Source organism: Syzygium oleosum, unplaced genomic scaffold (genome assembly GCF_021117445.2).
Source record: "Syzygium oleosum isolate NSW1041296 unplaced genomic scaffold, Sole_v2.1 Sole_v2.07, whole genome shotgun sequence".
NCBI lineage: Eukaryota > Viridiplantae > Streptophyta > Magnoliopsida > Myrtales > Myrtaceae > Syzygium > Syzygium oleosum.
The window spans coordinates 7,332,993-7,352,361 of NW_026607491.1; the positions used below are offsets into that span (position 1 = coordinate 7,332,993).

Genomic DNA, 19,369 nt, shown 5'->3' on the forward strand with positions numbered 1-19,369 from the left:
TTCAGAAGGAAATTGCATTGAAATCAAAGTGAGTTTTACTTTTTCCATTTTCGGTACTCGTCATTAAAACTAATAAAAGCACAAATCAACGCGTTTTACAGATTAAAAAAATTATTTAAAAAAGTGAAGGTCAAGTATCTTCAGTATCTTGATATTTATTTATTATTTACTGATCAAACGAAAGGGTTCGTTGATTATACTTTTTATTCAATTTATGAAAAAGATCAAATTATGAAGTCGTGAGATTTAAAAATAAAATAAGAACCGCGCTTTTTCCGCTCTTTATTTGACTTAGACACTCATTTTCTTTGTGTTTTGACCATATTATCCCTTGTATGGCCAATCGCTTCTCTTATAACTCTACAAAACTGATCCATTTTTATTTTGTTTCTTCTTTTTTTTTTCTTGAAGGTCTCACTTTCCTTCTTCTTCTTCTTTTTCACGCCTAAATCGTCTCTCCGTTTTCTTTACCATCCTCTGCATCTTGTGAGAACGCACAAAACCCCTATCCACACTAAAGGGAAATGGATGCTCCCCTTGCCGACTATGCCCATTCATGTAACTTCTCAGCTGCATTTTGCTGAGAGAATTTTTAGGCCTTTTCTTGAAAGCCCACATGTAAATGTTTTCCATGTCGTGCTAAACCAAAAAAGCATCGAGCGGCAAGTCTGATTTCTCAAAGCTAGACACACCATTACGGTCCTGAACTATTTTGGACTTTGATTTTTCATTCAAAAGAGGCCTAAAGTAGAAACTAAAGAAAAACCAGGCGCTCCACGCACTATCAAGGGACTTGTTACTCTTATGCCCCACTTTTAGGATATTAACATTCATTTCTACTTGGTAAAGTTGGGGTCCCAAACAACATTTAAAATATCACAAGGGTCGTTCCAAAGCAGAGAAGGTGGGCTAGGCCTTGATGACAAAGGGAGATTGATATCAGGTGGTCCTCCGTGGATGATTGAGCCATATATCTCTCTCCAATTCATCGTGAGACAAAAAGCCAGAGTCCATGGACAACAATGTGTTTTCCTTCCACTTTGTGCTTCTAAATTGATAATTAGAGCGAAGATCTCCCTAACATGCTCACGAAACAAATCGAAGCAAATACGGAATTGTTCGAGCAACAATTCGTCAGTCCACAAAACCTCAGAGATCCCCTCACAAGTACGGAATTATTCAGGCTGTGTGTGGCGGAGAAAAGGGGCTCGTTGGGTTGAGAACAATGTTGGTGCCAGCGAAAGTGTGGAGGATGACGAGTTGGCATGATAGATATTCGAGTAGGGAGACGTAGAAAGAAGAGAATGGGAGAGAAAACAGAGAGACAATTTAGCCTTGATAAGAAAGAAAAAGAAAGAAAGTGGGACCCACGAGAAAAAAAAAACAAAAAAAAAGGGACAACTTTTGTAGAGTTATAAGAGAAGTGATGAGCCATATAAAGATAGTATGGTCAAAATATACAAAAAAGGAGTGTCTAAGCCAAATGAGAAGCGGAAAAAGCGCAATCCTTAAAATAGAAATCACTCTTAATAGACATTACTTGTTAGTGTTATCAATGGACTTCATCTCCTATACTTTCCCCATAACCAAACAAACTGATGGCAGTTGAAAAAAATTTTAAACTCGAGAGCTGGCTTGGGAAAGTGCACTTGAAAACTGGAAATTAAAATTTGGCATTAGACTACAAGACAATCGGAGTGGACCGAATGTCCTCGATGTCCCCATGGCACTCGTTAAGAATAATTCGATTTTCAAGTCGCTAATCGATTGTGCATAACACGAGAGCAATCGGTGCAGTGAAAACTTTAAAATTTACTTAATTGATTGCTCGGCAGGTTTATTGAGACACTATATAAATCCATTGTAAAAAATGCAAGCTAGTGTCGCAAGGTCCTTTTGCCTTCTCGAGCACTCTGGCTTTCCTTAAACCCAATAGATTTAAATCTTTTCACATGTAAAGTCACGTATGATTTCTTCATTTTTTAAAAAATTAAAAAATATAATAAATTTTGACGGAAAGGCAAAAAAGTTTTTCTTTTTTACTTTTGCTCAATCCTAGGCAAAGAAGCCACATTGCTGATCCAATGACCGGCAACGACCGAAATTGCCATACTTGTCTCTTAGTATTGCTAACGTAAACTACAACCGCAGTGGCTCTCAAAAAGCACCATCAAAGCAACTGTTAACAAGCGATACGATTATTACAGTCCTAGGAACACAAAGGAAAAACATAGGTATGATATGTCTGCAAAACAAAACATGAGCTTGATCTACCGTGCACAATTATTATGTATTGTATTCTAAGTTTCAGATTGTCCAATCTCTCTTTCTCCTTTCCTAATGCTGGTCGTCAACTCTTCCTCTCATGATGACTCGAGTTCTTTCATCTTCTTCTTCTTCTGGTCGATCTCAGGTTGGCCTCGGATTCTCTTCATCATAAATTGGAAGACCATCTGTCTATTTGCTCGACGTAGCTTCTGGTACTTGGCTACGGTGTACAGTCCGTCATATGTGAAGGTGTGATCCCTATCCCTACGGATCACTCTCACGGGCTTGTTTCTCTTCATGCTGTTTGCTAGAGCTAAATTCCCACGAGTAAGCTTCTGATCTTCGGCCTTCTTGTTGTGACCGGGCATTCCACCCTGGCCCAAATAAACCAGCTCATCGGGTGTACTCAGATTATCTGTATAATCCCAGGAAGCGACAACACTTGTGGCTAGAATGTTTGGGTGACGTCCCATGTAATCGATGCCACTTTGAGGAGGGCGATGGAGACCGACAACAGCGAGTTCCATCCTGTAATAGAATTTGTCTCCCACTTTTACTCCTGGAACATCACCGATAAATTGCATGGCGCCATGGACGTATCCTCCTCTCTTCTTAACCTCTTTCGCAGCATGAAAGTCTATCCTCCTAATGCATGCGCTCTCTTTACCTGCTTTTGATTTTTCCCGGGAGAACTCCTGACAAATATCTCTGTAGAGCCTTAGAGTTGCGATGACCCTCTCTCTGGCCAAATCATGTCTGTCATTGCTTGTGAAATTCGCATTTCTGAGCTCAGAAAAGGAAGGGCTTGCTCTCCCAATATCTGATTTTGGAACAATGCGCAAACTTTTCGAGCTATTTGGTGTGCTTTCCTCTAAGTAGTTCCTGATGTTGCACCTGTCAAGAGACTTTCTTTTAGAACCTCTGTCCTTCATAGTAGGGGATGCACCAGGAGGACATTGAACACTCTTCTCCGCCTCTTTGATTATTATTTGGGTTTCTCTATTTGATTTGTTGACGATGTCGCAATGATGGTAAAGGAAGTTCTCTTTTCTTAGGTATTCCTTATCTGTCGTGCTCCCGGAAGATGTTTGAAATTTTACTTGTGATTGTGACCCTTCTTCATTCGCACCAACACCTTGACTATCAGCATGATCTTTGTTCCTTCGCCATTTGAAGACATGTGCAGTCGCTGAGCTCTTGATTGAAGGGTCGCAAGATTTGTTGGGAATGAATTCTCCTACGAGGTCATTTGCTCGGGCACGACTTCCGCATCCTGGACGGAAATCTCTACGAGTCAATGAGCACTTCTCAGGGCGAGAATCTCTAGTCATATTCTTCATCAAAATACTGCTCTTAGAGCCATCAGAAGGTGATTGCCCCTGCGAAACACATTTTTTCTCATTTCCACGCCATATGACATCATGTGCATTCATAGAGCTCTTGACCGAATCATTGGGAGACTTATCAGGGATAAATTCCCCTTCTTCTATGCTTTCTGTCTCGTTTTTTTCCTCCGCGTTCTCCATCATACCAGAATGGTCTTGCCTCAAATTGGTTGTCGTGGAAGGAAATAGTGCTTGTTGATGCTGTGCAAGGCTGTGAAGAGGGGCGTGACTTCTGCATCCTGCAGGTAAACATGACATACTCTTTTCCAGACTAGATTGTCTAATGCTCTTCATCTGAGTATTGCTCCTGGAGTCAACAGAACCTGATCGAGACTGCAAAATATGTGTGTAACCGGAAGAAGATCCTGAAGTTGGAAAAACAGTTCTGACAGCAGGAACATTCCTAGGCAGGGCCTTCATTAACAGCTCTACCGTCTTGTCATTTATCTTCTCTTTAGGTTCCCCCATAAGCTCTACCGCTGGTGAATTCCACTAGAATGCTGTTGAAAAACATAATGAACAGAATAAGTCACCATAATAGCACCACTTGTTTGTAATTCTTCAGGTTATCACCAAACTTGCGTATCTCTTTTTAGAATAATGTCTGGATTTTGTTGCCAAATTAGCCATATTTAAACTCTGTAAGAAATGAAATGATAGATGGTATCTCAGATAGATGATAACCTGGCAAAACAAATTACATATGCTTGTTGACAAAACAAGTAGCTGCAACAAACTTGAGCATGCATCTCTACTCCATGAATGTTTAAATGATGTTGAAAAACATACCAGTTGAGTAGACAAAAAATGAGTAGAAGTTAACCATTATGACCACCCGGCAGTTATGCAGCTAAGAACAATAGCTTTTCTCTGAAAGTCTTGAAACTTATTCTGTTCCAACATTTCTAGGAGATATACAGGCCAAAACAGCTTCTCATTTCAATGGCCAATATTAGAAAATCCTTTCCCATGCATGAAGTCCCACAAACAGGAGATGAGTTTAATATGACAGAGAACAACTACTGTTTGACAATCAGACTACGCTCTGCACATTACCTGCCTCACAACAGTTGTCGCTGCTACCGTGCAATGTATGGACGAACAAGAGAATCCCAAGGCGAGGAGCCTTCAATCAATCAACCCTTCACTCGTTGCTTGCAAGGCTTGCTCAAAGTTCCATTTTGTTCCTACAAGTCCCATGAATTGGTTAAGTTCAGACTTTTGACATGGTGGCCTTGACTTAGGACAGTTTGCACGTCCTTGTGGAGATGCTCAATAGAAGCGATGTGGGATATTTCAACAAGATTCATTATAAACATCACTCCAAAACAAGATTAGGCTAAATGCAGAGCACATGAATGAATGACTGACCTATATCGTTTCCAAAACTTCCTCGCAGACGAACGTGGAGAGCCAAAGCAAGCCAAGCCTCAAAACCTGAAGGTAGGAGCAAAATGATCAAACCATAATACAAAAGTTCCTTTTAGTCGAAAACTAGTGAGGCGTCTACCAACAGGGCCATCTCACTTCAGAAAGTATCTGAAGCCTCGTTCTTGCTAAAAGACAAAGGAACTAGGCCTATCCCACAGTGAAGTAGCAAACATCAACGAAGGATCCTACTCCAAACTCAGAAATGGATTATATAAGACATCTCAACAATGTTTAAAATGTTTCGAATTAGACATTGATGTACACGGTGCAGGGCAAGCAATGATTTCCTCCCAAACCATACCTTCAAGATCAAATGAACAATATCATCGACCTCGGATTACATTTTGCATGAGTTGACGCAAAAAATAGACATGAAATTTTGCTAAAAAGTTGGCCCCGTGAATATGCTTCTGATAGTAGGTTCTAAATCATGAATCATGATACCTAGAAACAGAATCGATCTGATCAAACTCACAAAATCCAAATCAATCGCTACACAAAACCATTTCCGTGACCCTAATGATAGATACCGGAGATGTAAGTTTAGCCAGAGAAGTTCCTAGCTGTCGCAAGCAAAATGAACGCCCCGAGCCGAGAAATAACATGAAGCCTCAAGACCTGAAACTCGACAAAGACAATCACATCCTAAACAGCCATGGAAGCACAAGAAGAGAAAGTCCCGTCGAGAAGAAATGAGCATGCATGACGGTAGCTCTGTTTTGCCTTTTTCCGCTCTTGCCGAGTGGGGCGGCGAGTCGCCAAGTGGGCTGAGTCACAAGTTTTGTGGAGCTGACGAGGCATGCCAAAGGAAAATGACGGCCACGGTTGAGAGCGATGAAGCTAGCTTCAACCTCTGCAAAATCTTCCGCTGAAGTAGTCTGGAAATGGCACGAGCTTCTCTCGCTCTCATATACCGCATGCAGAGGTTGGTACAGCTACGCAACACATAATCTGTTTCGTACGACTCCCATTTTCAGTGCATTTACATGAATAAATAGATTAATATATATGAATAAATTCATATTACGTCCAACAATTCGCATTTTAGCCAGCCTCTTACTTCCTTACCGTCAAGTACAAGGAAAACAAGGTACAACTCGAATTCCCTCACCGACCAAAAAAGATTATCCTCTGTCCACGTATGATCTCATCTGTGCCTTACCTTTCATTAAATGAGGCGGAACACTGTGTCCATATGATTTTCCATACATCCGAGATACAGTAAAGCATCTCGAATCTGATCCGTCCATTCAAGTTCCTAATTTTGACAGAAAATTTTACCTTAAGGCCGCGTCTTACCTAATGTGATACGGGGTATTATTTATAAGTTCAACTTATAAATTCAATAAATTATAATTAATATCGTATTTTTGTCCGTCCATTCACATGTCGATCGGAGACTTAATTACTTTATTCGCGTGTTTCATGGGTGAGGAATATATTTACTTCCTCCTATTGAGGGAAAAAAAATCAAAAAGGGAGAAATTTCTCATAAAAAAAGAGAGAAATTCAGGAAAATAGTTATTTGCGGAAAAATTTGTAAAGGGCACGCAACCAAACAAACGAGGAAATGGAGAGAAAGAGTTTGGAAATATTCCCTCGTGACTCCGACCTTTGAATTTCTGCACGATGACATTAATTTTTTGCTTCAAAAGGAAACTGCATTGAAATCAAAGTGGGTTTTACTTTTTCCATTTTTGATACTCGTCATTAAAACTAATAAAAGCACAAATCAACGCGTTTTACAAATTAAAAAAATTATTTAAAAAAGTGAAAAATTTCAAAATAGGAATGTTCTTACTTTCAGAGATGGACGCAAGTCTAAGTCAAGTCAAAGTGGCAAATATTCCAATCAGAGTTACTGAATTTTTTTTTTTGCACCACCTTTTACTTAATTCAAACTTTACAATATCTGCACTTTGACTTTTTCTTAACCCGTGACACCTGAAACTTTACAGTACACAAATTTTGGCATGTAAACTTACATATTATTATTTCATAACTTTTTGAAATTAGAATAATGTTTTGAATTTTGATGGAAAAAGAGGTTATTTTTCGCTTTATTTGAAGGATAAATAAACACGCTCTAATAGTCTAATGTACATCGGAATGAGCGAGCATGAAGAAACAATCTCCATAATTCTCTTTTTTTCATTTGAAAAATCTCGAGCGGGTGTTGGAACAAACCAATAGTATTCAAATACTCAACAAAATATATCACAATAATAACGTAATATTGAGCTCCCACACGGAAATAAACTCAGATCGGGTTTAAAGAAAAGAAGAGATTGTAGGCTAATTAAACTATGTGCATACTGCAAATGCAGATACGAATCATGGGAGCTCACACGATTTCTTGTTATAACATTGGCTTAATAAATAATTGGGAAAATGACACAAACAGTCCATAAACTTTGGTCAAATGTGCAATGTGATTCATGAACTTTTAATTTGTTTAATATGATCTCTAAACTTTAACCCAATGTGTAATATGGTCCCTGAACTTTTAATTTGTTCAATGTAGTCCCTGAACTTTTAGTAAATGTTCAATTTAGTCCCTGAACTATATGAAAATGTTAAATGCAGTCCTCCCATTAATTCAAGTTCAAGGATTACATTGAATATTTTCGTATAATTGAGAGATTACATTGAACATGTACCAAAAGTTCAGGGACCACATTGAACAAATTAAAAGTTCATGGACTACACTGAACATTAGACTAAAGTTCAGGGACTACATTGAATAAATTAAAAGTTCAAGAATCACATTACGCATTGGGCCAAAGTTTACGGACTGTTTGTGTCATTATCCCTAAATAATCTAAGGACCGAAAGCTACACATGATTTCTTTTGGAGGGTTGACAAGGGGGAAGACTCGACCAGGATTTTGATTGAGGCAAGCGACTTTACAGCTACTGTGCTACTATTTAGAGGCCTTTGGCATATGCCTCTATTGCCTAAGTCTGACAAGTGAGATCGTGGGGTGATCTTTATTTGCCTATTTGAGCCTTAGTAAAGAAGTCTGGTTAGTTTACTTATTGGTGGAACACTTGAAGCAATTAGAGGCAAAGCTGGAAAATTGAAGTTGTGCGGTAATGAATGCAGAGAAAGAAGAGATTGTAGGTTAATTAAGTTAAGCTCATGCTGCAAAAGATGGTAGCAGTGTAGGAACTGTAGTCTCATACTTAGAGCTGGTGCAATGGATTCATTATCCATTTTTTCACTAAAAAACCTCTGTAGGTTTTTCTTAAGCAACATTAGAGAGAGTTGGTGATGCCACTCCCATGGAGTATCATCCCCTGATCCCATTTCTGCAATCATTTTAGGTCAGAACTGTCAAAGCTTCTAGGGTCAGATCAATCGGGGTTTCACGGGTAATGCACAAGAGAGTAAAGTAAACCAGTTATCCTATAGAGATCAAGGCATTGCTTGAACGTACTCCTCTTCGGATGGGTAGAGATACAGGGAACCCACCATTATCAACCAACCTGCTGCAGTCTCTTTCTCAGCGTACACTTCTGCTTCAGGATTGATTTTGAAGAGGCACGGGGTCAAAACTCAATCAAGAAAATCAGAATAATTCAGCAGAGGATTCTAAACTAAGAAAGAATAGTCATTCGGTTATTTTTTTTTTTTCAATGCAGGACCGACTGTCTTGGATAGGTCCCCCTTTGATGTCTGAAAGGCCGGAAGAAGTTAGGAAAATGAGGCGGGAACGGGTGCGTCGCTCTCACGGATACAACCGAGCACTCTCCACCTTTGATTTTTTTCCCTTCTGGGACTGGCTAACCCGCTAACCTATCCAGTTTTGGAGGGAAGACATATTTTAAATTTAACCCTCTAGTTATGTTGCTGAAAATTTTCACTTGACGAGACTTTTGAAGTGTCAATCCATATTAGAAGGTACCATCCCTCGTGTCACCGAATTTTGATAAAGCGCTCAAATTCACTACCTATTCATTGTTTAACAATTAATACCCTTTGATTGAATTTACTTAATTTTCCGATTAATATGGGCGGTGAGCAATGGCGTCTTGGAGGATGACATGGTGGTGAGGAAGGGGATGAGGGTGACGTACCATCTGTACACGATGGAGAGGCTAGAGGAGCTATGGGCAAACGACTCGCCGGAGTTAGTCGAGAGGGACGTGGTTGCGTACGTAGTGTTCCAAGCGGGCCGAGGGTTTGTTGGTGAGGCCCGCCCAGCGATGGCTAGTGGAGGGAAAATGGAAAAAAGACAAAAGAAAAAGGAAAAAAAGAACAAAAAATTTAGAAAACTAAAAAGAATTGCAAAAATTATTCACTACGCAGGACAACCAATGCTAACTAAACCGCAACTTTACCGATTTCGGGCCAAAATTAGCTGGAATGATTAAATTGGTAAATCGTCAAAGGATTTAGGGCTTAATTGGTCAAATTAAAAAGTTTAGGACTGAATTCGTACAAGTGCGATTGATTGGGTATGATCATTACCGCCAGCTTCATTTTCGCTGATGATGAATGATGTAAAGAGCAAACCTCCTAAGTTCGTGGGGTTGGGTCTATTGACTTTGGATTATATCTGAGGAGTTTCGTTTGGCTAAATAAAAGGAAAATGTTGCCTTAAATAAACAGGAATAAGTCATATGATTAATCTGAAAATTGGTTTGGGGTCCATTTTCTCTTCAATAATTAGAGAAATAATCAGATAATTTTGTTTTGGTCGAAAGAAATAATCAGACTACTTTTATCTATGAGAAATAAGAAAATTTTGCTCACGATGATAGAATCATCTAGTTTTGATTTTGACAAAAGCAAATAATTCTTAATCATCAAAGTGTTATTTTCAAGTGAAAAATAATTATTTCATTTCAAGAAAAGCTTATATATCTTTTAACAAAATACCAAACCTTAGAGTAATTTTTACTTAATTAATAGAAACAATTATATTTGCTTTTGTGCAGTGCCAAGGCGTGGTCTATAGTTAAAAAGGAAATTGAGAGCAATAATTATCACGAAGCACTGTATCAGTCATATTTTGGATCTAACTCTTGTATATGACGATCTACTTTGTGAAGAGCATGTGCTCGTGAATTACATATCAAGACTGATTAGATCTTGGGGTAAGATTTGGAAATTTCTCTATGAGATTGCAACGTTATTTTGTGAAAAATTGTAGATGTCGCGACCTACCATCGGGGTGTACTACCTAGGGGTTCGGTTAATGGATTATTAAGTCTAAACTTAATTCGAGCCTTTCCAAGCCCTACCAATTCGCAACTTAGGGTTTAAATTCTTAACATGTGAATGTTTTCATGCTGGAGTCGCAACTAATCTATTTTGCAGTGGATTGATTAGAAACCCAAATAAAACATAAGAAGATATGTTTTACTCCTACGAACCAGAGATTTTGAATTCAGGGATTTGGTTACGCTAGAGCTAGTCTAACGCCCTTTCGGTACCTTTTTTTTCAAAAAAAATGATTAAGCAAGCAGTCTAGATCCATTTTATTACCTAGTTGCTAATATATGAGATGACATGCGGGTGCGCAATCCATCAATTTAATACCCAATATAGAAAGCAATAATTAAATTACTAGCTTAGGAGAACAACGTGCCTTTTAGCAACGTAAGCATTTGCAATTTTAGCTAGAAAATCATACAAACAACCCTAATGTGATTTCTAATTAACAAGCAATTCACCCAACGTATTTTTTGGGTTTTCTCTTTATTAAAATGAAGACTAACCTAAGTGAAAATATGACATGCGAATAATTAAACCTAGCGTGCAAACTATATATCATGCGACAATATGACCTACTTCTAATGACGGGTAAATGATGTATTTTTTGGTATTTTTCAATAAAATTCGGAATAATAAAAAACGCCTAAAATAATATGCAATCTATTCTAGAAAGACACTCTAACGTATCCTAAAATGACCTCTTTTTTGACATTTTTTATGAAAATTCGAAATAATTAAAAATCCTACATAATCTATTAAGACTAGAATAATCCCTAATTTAAACTAGGAAATAGACTATCCTAAATCCCAATTTAAATCATAGAAAGGTCCCATCTTCTAGATATATTTAAGATACCCTAAACATGCAATGTTTCTAATTTAAAATCTAAATAATATTTTTGGATTTTCTTTTTAAAGGGAAAATAAATTAAACAAAAATAGCAATCACAAACCAACCACCCATGCGATCCGCAAAATCCATTTATCATGTTCAAATTAAGAAAATGACTCGAGCTAGCGATCATATCCACAGGGTCGTGGATATCGATGGAAAGCGACGATTTGAATTTGGAAAGCGAATAAAATAAGTTATTGTATCCGAGTAGTTATGGATAAGATAGCGATTTCCGTACCACCGCATATAGTCATCCATATACATTGCTAAATTAGGAAAAATTCTTAATTTTAAGTATTTTAAATATTGCAGATACCGCACACATTATCCCTAAGATATCTAATAATCCACCAAAGATACTCGCGAAATATTCAAACACCGAAAAATTAGGAAATTAAATATTCTTAGAATATCGGATGAGAATTTTACCTAATTTCGCGGATAATTTCCGAATTTGAATAGCCTCGGGATCGGAATTGCGGATCGGGACAGGGTGGCTGGCGGCGGGTGTGGCCACGAGGACGGCAACGACGGTGAGCTGGCCTTGCGCGGGACAGCGCCGGGATAGCAGCAGCAGGTTCGCCGGAGCAGCAGGCACATCGTCAAGTGCAGCACCGATGCAAGGAGGATCGTCGGTGCTGGCATGGCACGGCAGGGCACGGGCACGGCTCGTCAGTGGTGTCGGGCATCCGGGGGCAGCAGGGATTAGCAGCTCGGCGTTGTCGTCAGCGCAAGCAGGAAGAAGCAGCAGCGCCGGTGGGGGGCCATGATGGCTTAGGGTGATCAGCAATAGGCTCAGCGCGACGGAGGAATGACGTAGGGGCAGCAGCTGGGCACGGGTGTGGGTGCGAAGGCTGGCACAGGCAAGGTGGCGAGAACGAACAGGGGGCACGGGCGTGGCAGTGGGCACAGGTGCAGGCACGTGCATAGGTGTGGGCGCAGGCACAGGCGCAAGCATGGACGTAGGCGCGACGATCAGCTGTGGGGAGGCACGACCAGCCTCTTTTCTCACTCTCTCTTTCTTGCTCTCACTCATACTTGTGCTCTCTGAAAATTATGATCGCTCTCCCTCCTTGATTGAGGGGTATAACCACATATTTATAGTGCATGGCTAGGTTAATTGGCCAGGCTCTCAAGACCTATGGTTTTGGCTTATGCTTTATTATTTTATTTTATTTTAATTCCAAATGGACTAAATTAATTTGGGTTTTCCTCTAATTAAGCTTAATGGGCTGATTTAAGCTCAAATTAAGACAACCAAGGCCCCTTTAGACTTGCAATTTTTATTTTTTTTGGCCCTTTCCCCCTTAGCTTGGCCGAGTGGGACCCGATGTGTGGGCTGGGCTCGCGCAATGGATTTCGGGCTTACTTGCCACCGCCAGCTCGATGCGAGATGCAATTAACCTATATGGTCCTAAACTACATGTTATGCGATTTTGATATTTTTGTTTAGGGGTTGAAGTTTAATCCCTAATTTTCTATGTAATTAATCACTAAACGATTAGCCAAAATTTAGGTGTCAACAGTAGGGTTAAACACCATGTGGAATCTTCGGTACGTTAATTTATCTATTTATTATTCAACCGATGAAACAAAAAGGACATGAACTCATCTGTTTGTTTTGGCTAATTACATTTCTTATTTGTTATAATCTTTACTCAATTTTCTTAGAAAAATTAAGATATTACAAGATAACGAAAATATTAAATAATTCTACCAGACACAATTTTTTCTTTTACCTTTTCCTAATGCCCCGGGGTCGACTCTTCCTATCCGGATGATTCGAGTACTTCCATCTTCTTCTTCTCCTGGAGAGTCTCAGGTTGGCCTGGTAGTCTCTTCATTACAAATTCGAAGACCGTCTTGCCAGTCGCTCTACGTATCTCCCGGCACCTGTCCACCGCATACAGTCCGTCGTACGTGAAGGTGTGATCCCTATCCTTACGGATCACTCTCACTGGCTTGTTTCTCTTCATGCTGTTCGCTAGAGCTAGATTCCCTCGAGTAAGCTTCTGATCTTCAGCTTTCTTGTCACGACCAGGCATTCCACCCTGGCCCAAGTAAACCAGCTCATCAGGATTTCTCAGATCATCCGCATAATCCCTGGAAGCGACAACGCTTGTTGCTAGGATTTCTGGGTGAGGTCCCATGTAATCGATGCCGCCCCGAGGAGGGCGATGGAGCCCAACAACAGCGAGTTCTATCCGGTAATGGAATTTGTCTCCCGCCTCTACTCCGGGAACGTCTCCAATAAATCGCTTGGCGCCGTGGACGTATCCCATTTTTTTCTTGACTTCTTTCGCGGCATGTAAATCTATCCTCCTAATGGTCGCACTCTCCTTGCTTGCTTCTGATTTTTCCCGAAACAGCTTGTGACAAATATCTCTAAAGAGCTCGAGAGTCGCGATCACTCTCTCCCTGGCAGAATCATGTCTGTCATTGTGTGAAACATTTGCTCGGGCATGGCTTCCGCATCCTGGAGGGAAATCTCTTCGAGTCAAGAAGTACTTCCCAGGGCGAGAATCTCTGTTCATCTTGTATATACTACACATATAAGGTCAAAATGAGTGATATCGCTTTGACATAATCGTATAAATATCAGGACCAATTCTCAAAAATTCATTCCAGTAAAATCGTACTTCGGAATCGATTTCTGTCAAACCTACAAATCCACACCGTCCTAATCCATCATTTCCATATTTATCCACAGTTCAATAATTCCTTAATCAACCCTCCCAGTTAAAAGTTCACGAAATTTCGAATGTACAGCCTAACTCCGAAAATTGCTCGAATTACATGAAACTATGGGCTGAAATACTTACGAGACGGTGCAAAACGTAGTTAATCCGACTTGCCAGGCATTTCAAAACAGATTTCCCTTCTCTCTTCTCTACTGTTCTTCCTTTCCTTTCCTTCATCAATAAACGAGGCCTCTCCCTTTCTTTGTAACCCTGGATCACATTGGGGCGGTGATTTTTCTGCTTTGCTATTTTTTAACTTTCTGACTTGGTCAAACCGCTATAAAAAGACATTCACATGCTAAACAGCCGCGGAAGGCCGAAGCACACCCATGAATTATCGACATGCCACAAAGAATAAGAGGATGTCGTCATCCCCGCCCCCTTCGTTTTCGCTGGTGATGAACGATGCAGAGACAAAACCTCCTTAGTTTGGGGGGCTGTGGAGTTTCATTTGGCCAAAAAATAGGAGGATGTTGCCCTGAATTTAAAGGGTTCAAGTTATAAAACTAATCTGAAAATTGGTTTATGGCCCATTTTCTCTTCAATATATCGCGACGATAGATTGATTTAGTTTTGATTTTGATAAGTATGAAGTGCTTCTTGATCGTCCACATGTTATTTTCGAGCATTTTCGAGTGAGAAATAAGTAATTCATTTTCGAGGATCCTACTCCGAACTTCAAAGAAATGCATAACCCGAGACATCTTAACAAGGGCTGAAAATGTTACGAATAAGACATTAATGTGCGTGAGGCATGCGATGATTTCCTCCCCCCAAACCATACCAACGAGGCCAGATGAACTATGTCGTCGACCTCTGAATTGAGGATAAGGGCTTGGACGTGCTTTGATGCAAATTGACGCGGAAAAGAAAGGCCTTCGATAAGCCCGGAAACTCCTCAATTACACAATCCTTTTAGATAGACATGAAAATTTACTAGAAACTTGGCGTCGATTTACATGAATGTGCTACTGATAGTAGTTTCAGAAACAGAATCGACCCGATGAAACTCGCAAAATCCGAATCAATCACCACACAAAATCATTTCCATGCGATCCTATAGAGACAGATACCGGAGATGTAAGTTCGCCGCAGAAGTTCCTTGCATTGGAAGCAAGAAACAATCCCCGAGCTGAGAAGTGATGAAGTCTTGAAACCTAAAACTCGAAAAGCACGGTCACATCCTAAGCAGCCATGGAAGCACAGAAAGAGAAGGTCTGGTCGAGAAGCAAATGAGCACGCATGACGGCAGATCTCTGTATTGCCCTCTTGCTCTTAGCGAGGGAGCTGAGTCGCAAGCTTTCTGGAGCTCACGAGTAATGAACGAAAACGAGGGTCATGGTTGAGAGCGAAGAAGCTTCCTTCAACCTCTGCAAAATATTCTGCTAAGTCTGGAAATTGTGAGAGCTTCTCGTCACTGCAGAGGTTGGTGACAACGTACAACTGCACAACGTATTTCCTATTTCGTGCGCGGTGTATGGTACAAATTCGCTTTTTCCTACTGTTAATATATAAATAAATTCATATTTTAGTCCGCCTCTTACTTTATCTAAGTATGGAGTACACGTTACGGATTTAGTTTTTTATACCATCAAACATTATAGAAAAAATACATCTCAATTCCCTTTCGTTTATTTACGTTCCGACTAGCGCCTTCCCTTAAATTAGATTCGACTGAGTTGGAAGCGGACCAGTTCACACGGGCAAGGGTATTGCTCGTCGCCCGGACAAAATCCACCACCCTTCGCTTCGCTGCTGCATTTACACCCCATTCCATAACCCAATCCTCGAACCTGTCCATGCAGTGTCTTTGTGTGTCAGCATATCGCTCATGCACGTGTCTACATTGCTCATGTGACGCGAGATCCTAACCCAAGACCCAACTCAACCCGACCTAGGCACCAGAGCTACCCAACTCGAATCCAAGACCCAACTCGACCCGACCTAGGCACCAGAGCTACCCAACTCGAATCGACCCAGGCACCAGAACTACCTCGATGACTCGGCAAGCTGGTCCACAGTCGCCCATTCTTCAATGGAACAGTTTAAGGAGACGAGTTGCGAAGAATTGGAACTCGAATTGGGTCGAATATAAGTCAGAGTCCAGATCGGGTATGATGGGTGACTCATTCATCAGAGCCAGCTTCGCATCGATTGACGAAATCCAAGAACAAGTCAATCTAAAGCCACAGTAAAGCTCTCCCTCAACGAAATCGATAAGGTGGGAAGAATTAAGATTATACCACGACAACACGTCCAAACAAGACTATCTTAGTCAACGCATAAGTGTAGAACATCCAATTCAAGGGCAAGCGTATCATCTTTCCCCTTGCTGAAAGTGAATGTCCGGAAGAAAGCTTAAAGAGCAGCAATGGAATGCTAGTAAGTAAAGCTACATTATCGCGACAAAAAGGCCATTCCTGCACAGCACTTTGGAAGCACCGTTCTTAGATTTTGTTGAAGGCGACGATGTCACAACTCTGAATGTATTCATTGGCAGGCTCAGCTTGAAGATGCTCCTCGATGAGGGTGTCCACTGAGACAAGGTCATCCACAATGGTCATCATGATCTGCAACTTCTTAATTCCGTAACCCACTGGAACCAGTTTTGCTGCAAGAAAGAAAGCAAAAGAAATCCTCACAAGGGGATAAACATGACATTAAGTGACAAAACATTATGGCCAAACTGGTTGAAATCATGAGAGTCAAAACTTACAAGCCCCCCAGAAGAGCCCAGGCATCTCCACACTCCTAACAGCCTCTTCCAGCTTCTTCATGTCTGTCTCATCGTCCCAAGGCTTCACATCCAAGAGGACAGATGACTTTCCACCTATAAAAGGAGCCAGTTATACACACAAGCCAAGATATTGAAACCACTGATGAGAATTTCATTCCAAAGAAAGAAACAAGTTCAGGCAAAGCAAGCAGCCTAATGAACACGAGTAGACAAGTTTCTAAGAAATAGGTTAGCACCTTTAAGCAAGCAAGCAAGCTGTATACATCTATCTATCTTATGTTTTCTTTATCACAGAGCAAAGTACACACGCCAATCATATCAGGTAGAAATGTAAATGAAACATGATGCATCAGCCCTCAAGAGTCAAGATATAACAGCTGCTATAATTAGGACTGTTGTATGTATTTTTTTTCGACCCAGGAGAAGAGGTGACTCCAAGAAACTGAATTCAGGAGAACGATTGCAAACTTACTTTCTTTCTTCTTTGTGGATGCCTTTTTGGCTGCCTCCCTCTCTTCTGCAGCCTTCTGGTCCTCCTCTGTCTCTTCACCAAAGAGATCCAAGTCGTCGTCATCCCCAGCAGGAGCAGCCTGCTAAAAAGAAAATGAAACATCAAATCTTAACCATTTAGAAAAAGAAACATTACCAAAAGTCAAAACTCCACCAAGTTAAAGCGAATCTTAAAGAGATGCATTCAGTTGCTCGGTGATCTAAAGGTCATCTTAACATAAGGTCCTCGTTTCGAACTTTAAGAACATGTATTTACTCACACATGTAATTTCACAAGGACAAGATAAGGACAACTTTCTCCACAAGGGGATAGAGTAGGGTCTAATCACTATGCTAGTCATCATTAAGTTGTTCAAACCTAGATCAAAGCAAGATCCCTAATCTGCAACATGTGTAGCAGTGTGCATAAAAAGCATTCACCTGATCAAATGAAACAACCTTTCTGAGTTCCACCTGCCACTATGGATAAAAGCTCATCAGTGCTTACTGAAGATTGGAAGGGACAATTCCATTCTGGGTTACATAAAGTGTAGGAAGATGATAGAATTATTAAAAGATTCCTATAGCTAGAAGAAGTGAGGCCTCTACCAACAGGACCACCTCATCTGCTAGAAAGGCTTTACAGACGGAGTAGGCTCTCCGGACAATAGAAAAGCTTCTCTCAATGAAAGTAAAGTTGAGATTATTGACGAGATTAGCACATACCTAGACCAAGAAAATCAGTAACATCACTCAGAAAGCTTACGAGACCAAATTTTTATTAAAACAACAACAAACTGTGCCTATCCCACTGAACGGGGTGGATCGATCCTGTTACATCATTTCATTCGATTCAATTTCTTATCGAAGTCTTAAATAATAAGCCATCGTATCAGTACATATAACATACCTCCTTAGCTTCTTCAACTGGAGCACATTTGGCACCTACTCTAACACCAGCAGCTTTGCCAGGGAAGCTAAACAAGTGAACAAAAGTAGTGAGACATCAGGTAGCATTCGACTCTCACATCAAAATAAAATGCATCGCAAGAAGACATGCAACAATGCTGAAAATTTCTCAACTTCAACAAATTCAATGTACACGATGCACCCATGCATCGATCTATACCCCCAAATCATACCAGGGAAATCAGGCGAACGATATACTTGACCTTAAATTGACGATAAGGGCCTCTGAATATGCTTTGGCGCAAGTCTATAGAAATAATAGGCATTCGCAAACACAGAAAATCCTCGCTTTTATATGACCCTTTTAGATAAATGTGAAATTAATGCAACAGTTGGTCCCGGTTCACATGAACATCATGTTGCTACGTGATACCAAGAACCAGCATCAACCAGATGAAACCCACAACCATGGAATCAATCACTACACAACCCATCAGCAGCGATCCCAGCGAAAAAGAAAGCCCAAACCAACCAAAAAATTGGAGCAAACCGAGCAACACCCACGAGGAGCAATGGAGCAACAGAGCCTCGGACAAGCGACTCGACGAGAGAAAACGAACCTCTCGGCGAGATGCGAGGACACGCACTCGTACCACTTGCTGGCATTAGGGAACGAGCCCCCGGGCTTCTCCGGAACCGCGGCGTACACCTTCACGTCGTCCTTCGTGAGCCGATCTCTGCAACATCCATCGAAACGCCCGGTGAGCATCCCCCACAAAACAAATACCCGAACCGAGCGATTCGATCCCGCAAAGAGAGGGAGGGAGAGGAACGAGAGTTACCCGGAGATGTAAGTTTTGCCGGAGAGGAACTCGTCGAGGGACTTGAGGCCCGATTCCGTGCGGAGATCCGAGAAGGTGATCGCCATTGGCTTCCGATCGATCGGGGAGATGCCGAAGGGGAAGCGGCGAGCTTTGGACCTTCGATGGAGGCGGCGAAGCGGCAGAGGAGAGAGAGAGAGGAGAGAGAGGGGGAGGGGTGTCCGAAATTGATTGGCCTTTTATAAATTGCTAGAAATAACAACCCTAGATTCAATGGGGATTATGGGATATTCTCTCTCTCCTCAGAAAAAAAAAAATTTTGTTTCCTCGAATTGAAATTAAAAGTACTCGACCCAAAAAAAAAAAATGAAATTAGAAGTGAGTCTAGAAGTCTTTACAAAATACTGGCCAATTCCCTAAAAAAACCCCAACTTTAGTCTTTGTCCCAATTATATCTCAAACTTTTTTT

At 40.7% G+C, this 19,369-nt stretch overlaps 3 protein-coding genes across 3 annotated transcripts; all 3 read right to left on the reverse strand.

Moving 5' to 3' along the window:
* Positions 1-2,151: 2,151 nt before the first annotated feature.
* Positions 2,152-5,092, reverse strand: LOC115676370 (uncharacterized). Its single transcript, XM_030599267.2, has 3 exons — positions 5,025-5,092; positions 4,710-4,840; positions 2,152-4,153 (listed from the first exon to the last, which is right to left on the reverse strand). Exon 3 carries the CDS (start codon positions 4,119-4,121, stop codon positions 2,364-2,366), a length of 1,758 nt encoding a protein of 585 aa, XP_030455127.1. The 5' UTR covers positions 4,122-4,153; positions 4,710-4,840; positions 5,025-5,092; the 3' UTR covers positions 2,152-2,363.
* A 7,875-nt stretch (positions 5,093-12,967) lies between these two features.
* On the reverse strand, positions 12,968-13,910 carry LOC115678453 (histone-lysine N-methyltransferase, H3 lysine-9 specific SUVH6-like). The gene has a single exon (XM_030601863.2). It carries the CDS (start codon positions 13,753-13,755, stop codon positions 12,973-12,975), a length of 783 nt encoding a protein of 260 aa, XP_030457723.2. The 5' UTR covers positions 13,756-13,910; the 3' UTR covers positions 12,968-12,972.
* A 2,226-nt stretch (positions 13,911-16,136) lies between these two features.
* LOC115676190 (elongation factor 1-beta 2-like) lies at positions 16,137-19,120 on the reverse strand. Its single transcript, XM_030599080.2, has 6 exons — positions 18,922-19,120; positions 18,700-18,816; positions 18,081-18,147; positions 17,154-17,271; positions 16,661-16,774; positions 16,137-16,555 (listed from the first exon to the last, which is right to left on the reverse strand). Exons 1-6 carry the CDS (start codon positions 19,005-19,007, stop codon positions 16,392-16,394), a joined length of 666 nt encoding a protein of 221 aa, XP_030454940.1. The 5' UTR covers positions 19,008-19,120; the 3' UTR covers positions 16,137-16,391.
* Positions 19,121-19,369: the final 249 nt, after the last annotated feature.

What these genes read in the sequence shown, in the direction of transcription:
- LOC115676370 (XM_030599267.2), bottom strand. Translation starts at nt 4,121, where the DNA reads ATGGGGGAACCTAAAGAGAAGATAAATGACAAGACGGTAGAGCTGTTA.
- LOC115678453 (XM_030601863.2), bottom strand. Translation starts at nt 13,755, where the DNA reads ATGTGTAGTATATACAAGATGAACAGAGATTCTCGCCCTGGGAAGTAC.
- LOC115676190 (XM_030599080.2), bottom strand. Translation starts at nt 19,007, where the DNA reads ATGGCGATCACCTTCTCGGATCTCCGCACGGAATCGGGCCTCAAGTCC. An exon ending in TCCTCGCATCTCGCCGAGAG is followed by an intron (nt 18,148 to 18,699) that starts GTTCGTTTTCTC and finishes TCACTTGTTTAG; the next exon opens with CTTCCCTGGCAAAGCTGCTG. An exon ending in CAGTTGAAGAAGCTAAGGAG is followed by an intron (nt 17,272 to 18,080) that starts GTATGTTATATG and finishes TCTTTTTAGCAG; the next exon opens with GCTGCTCCTGCTGGGGATGA.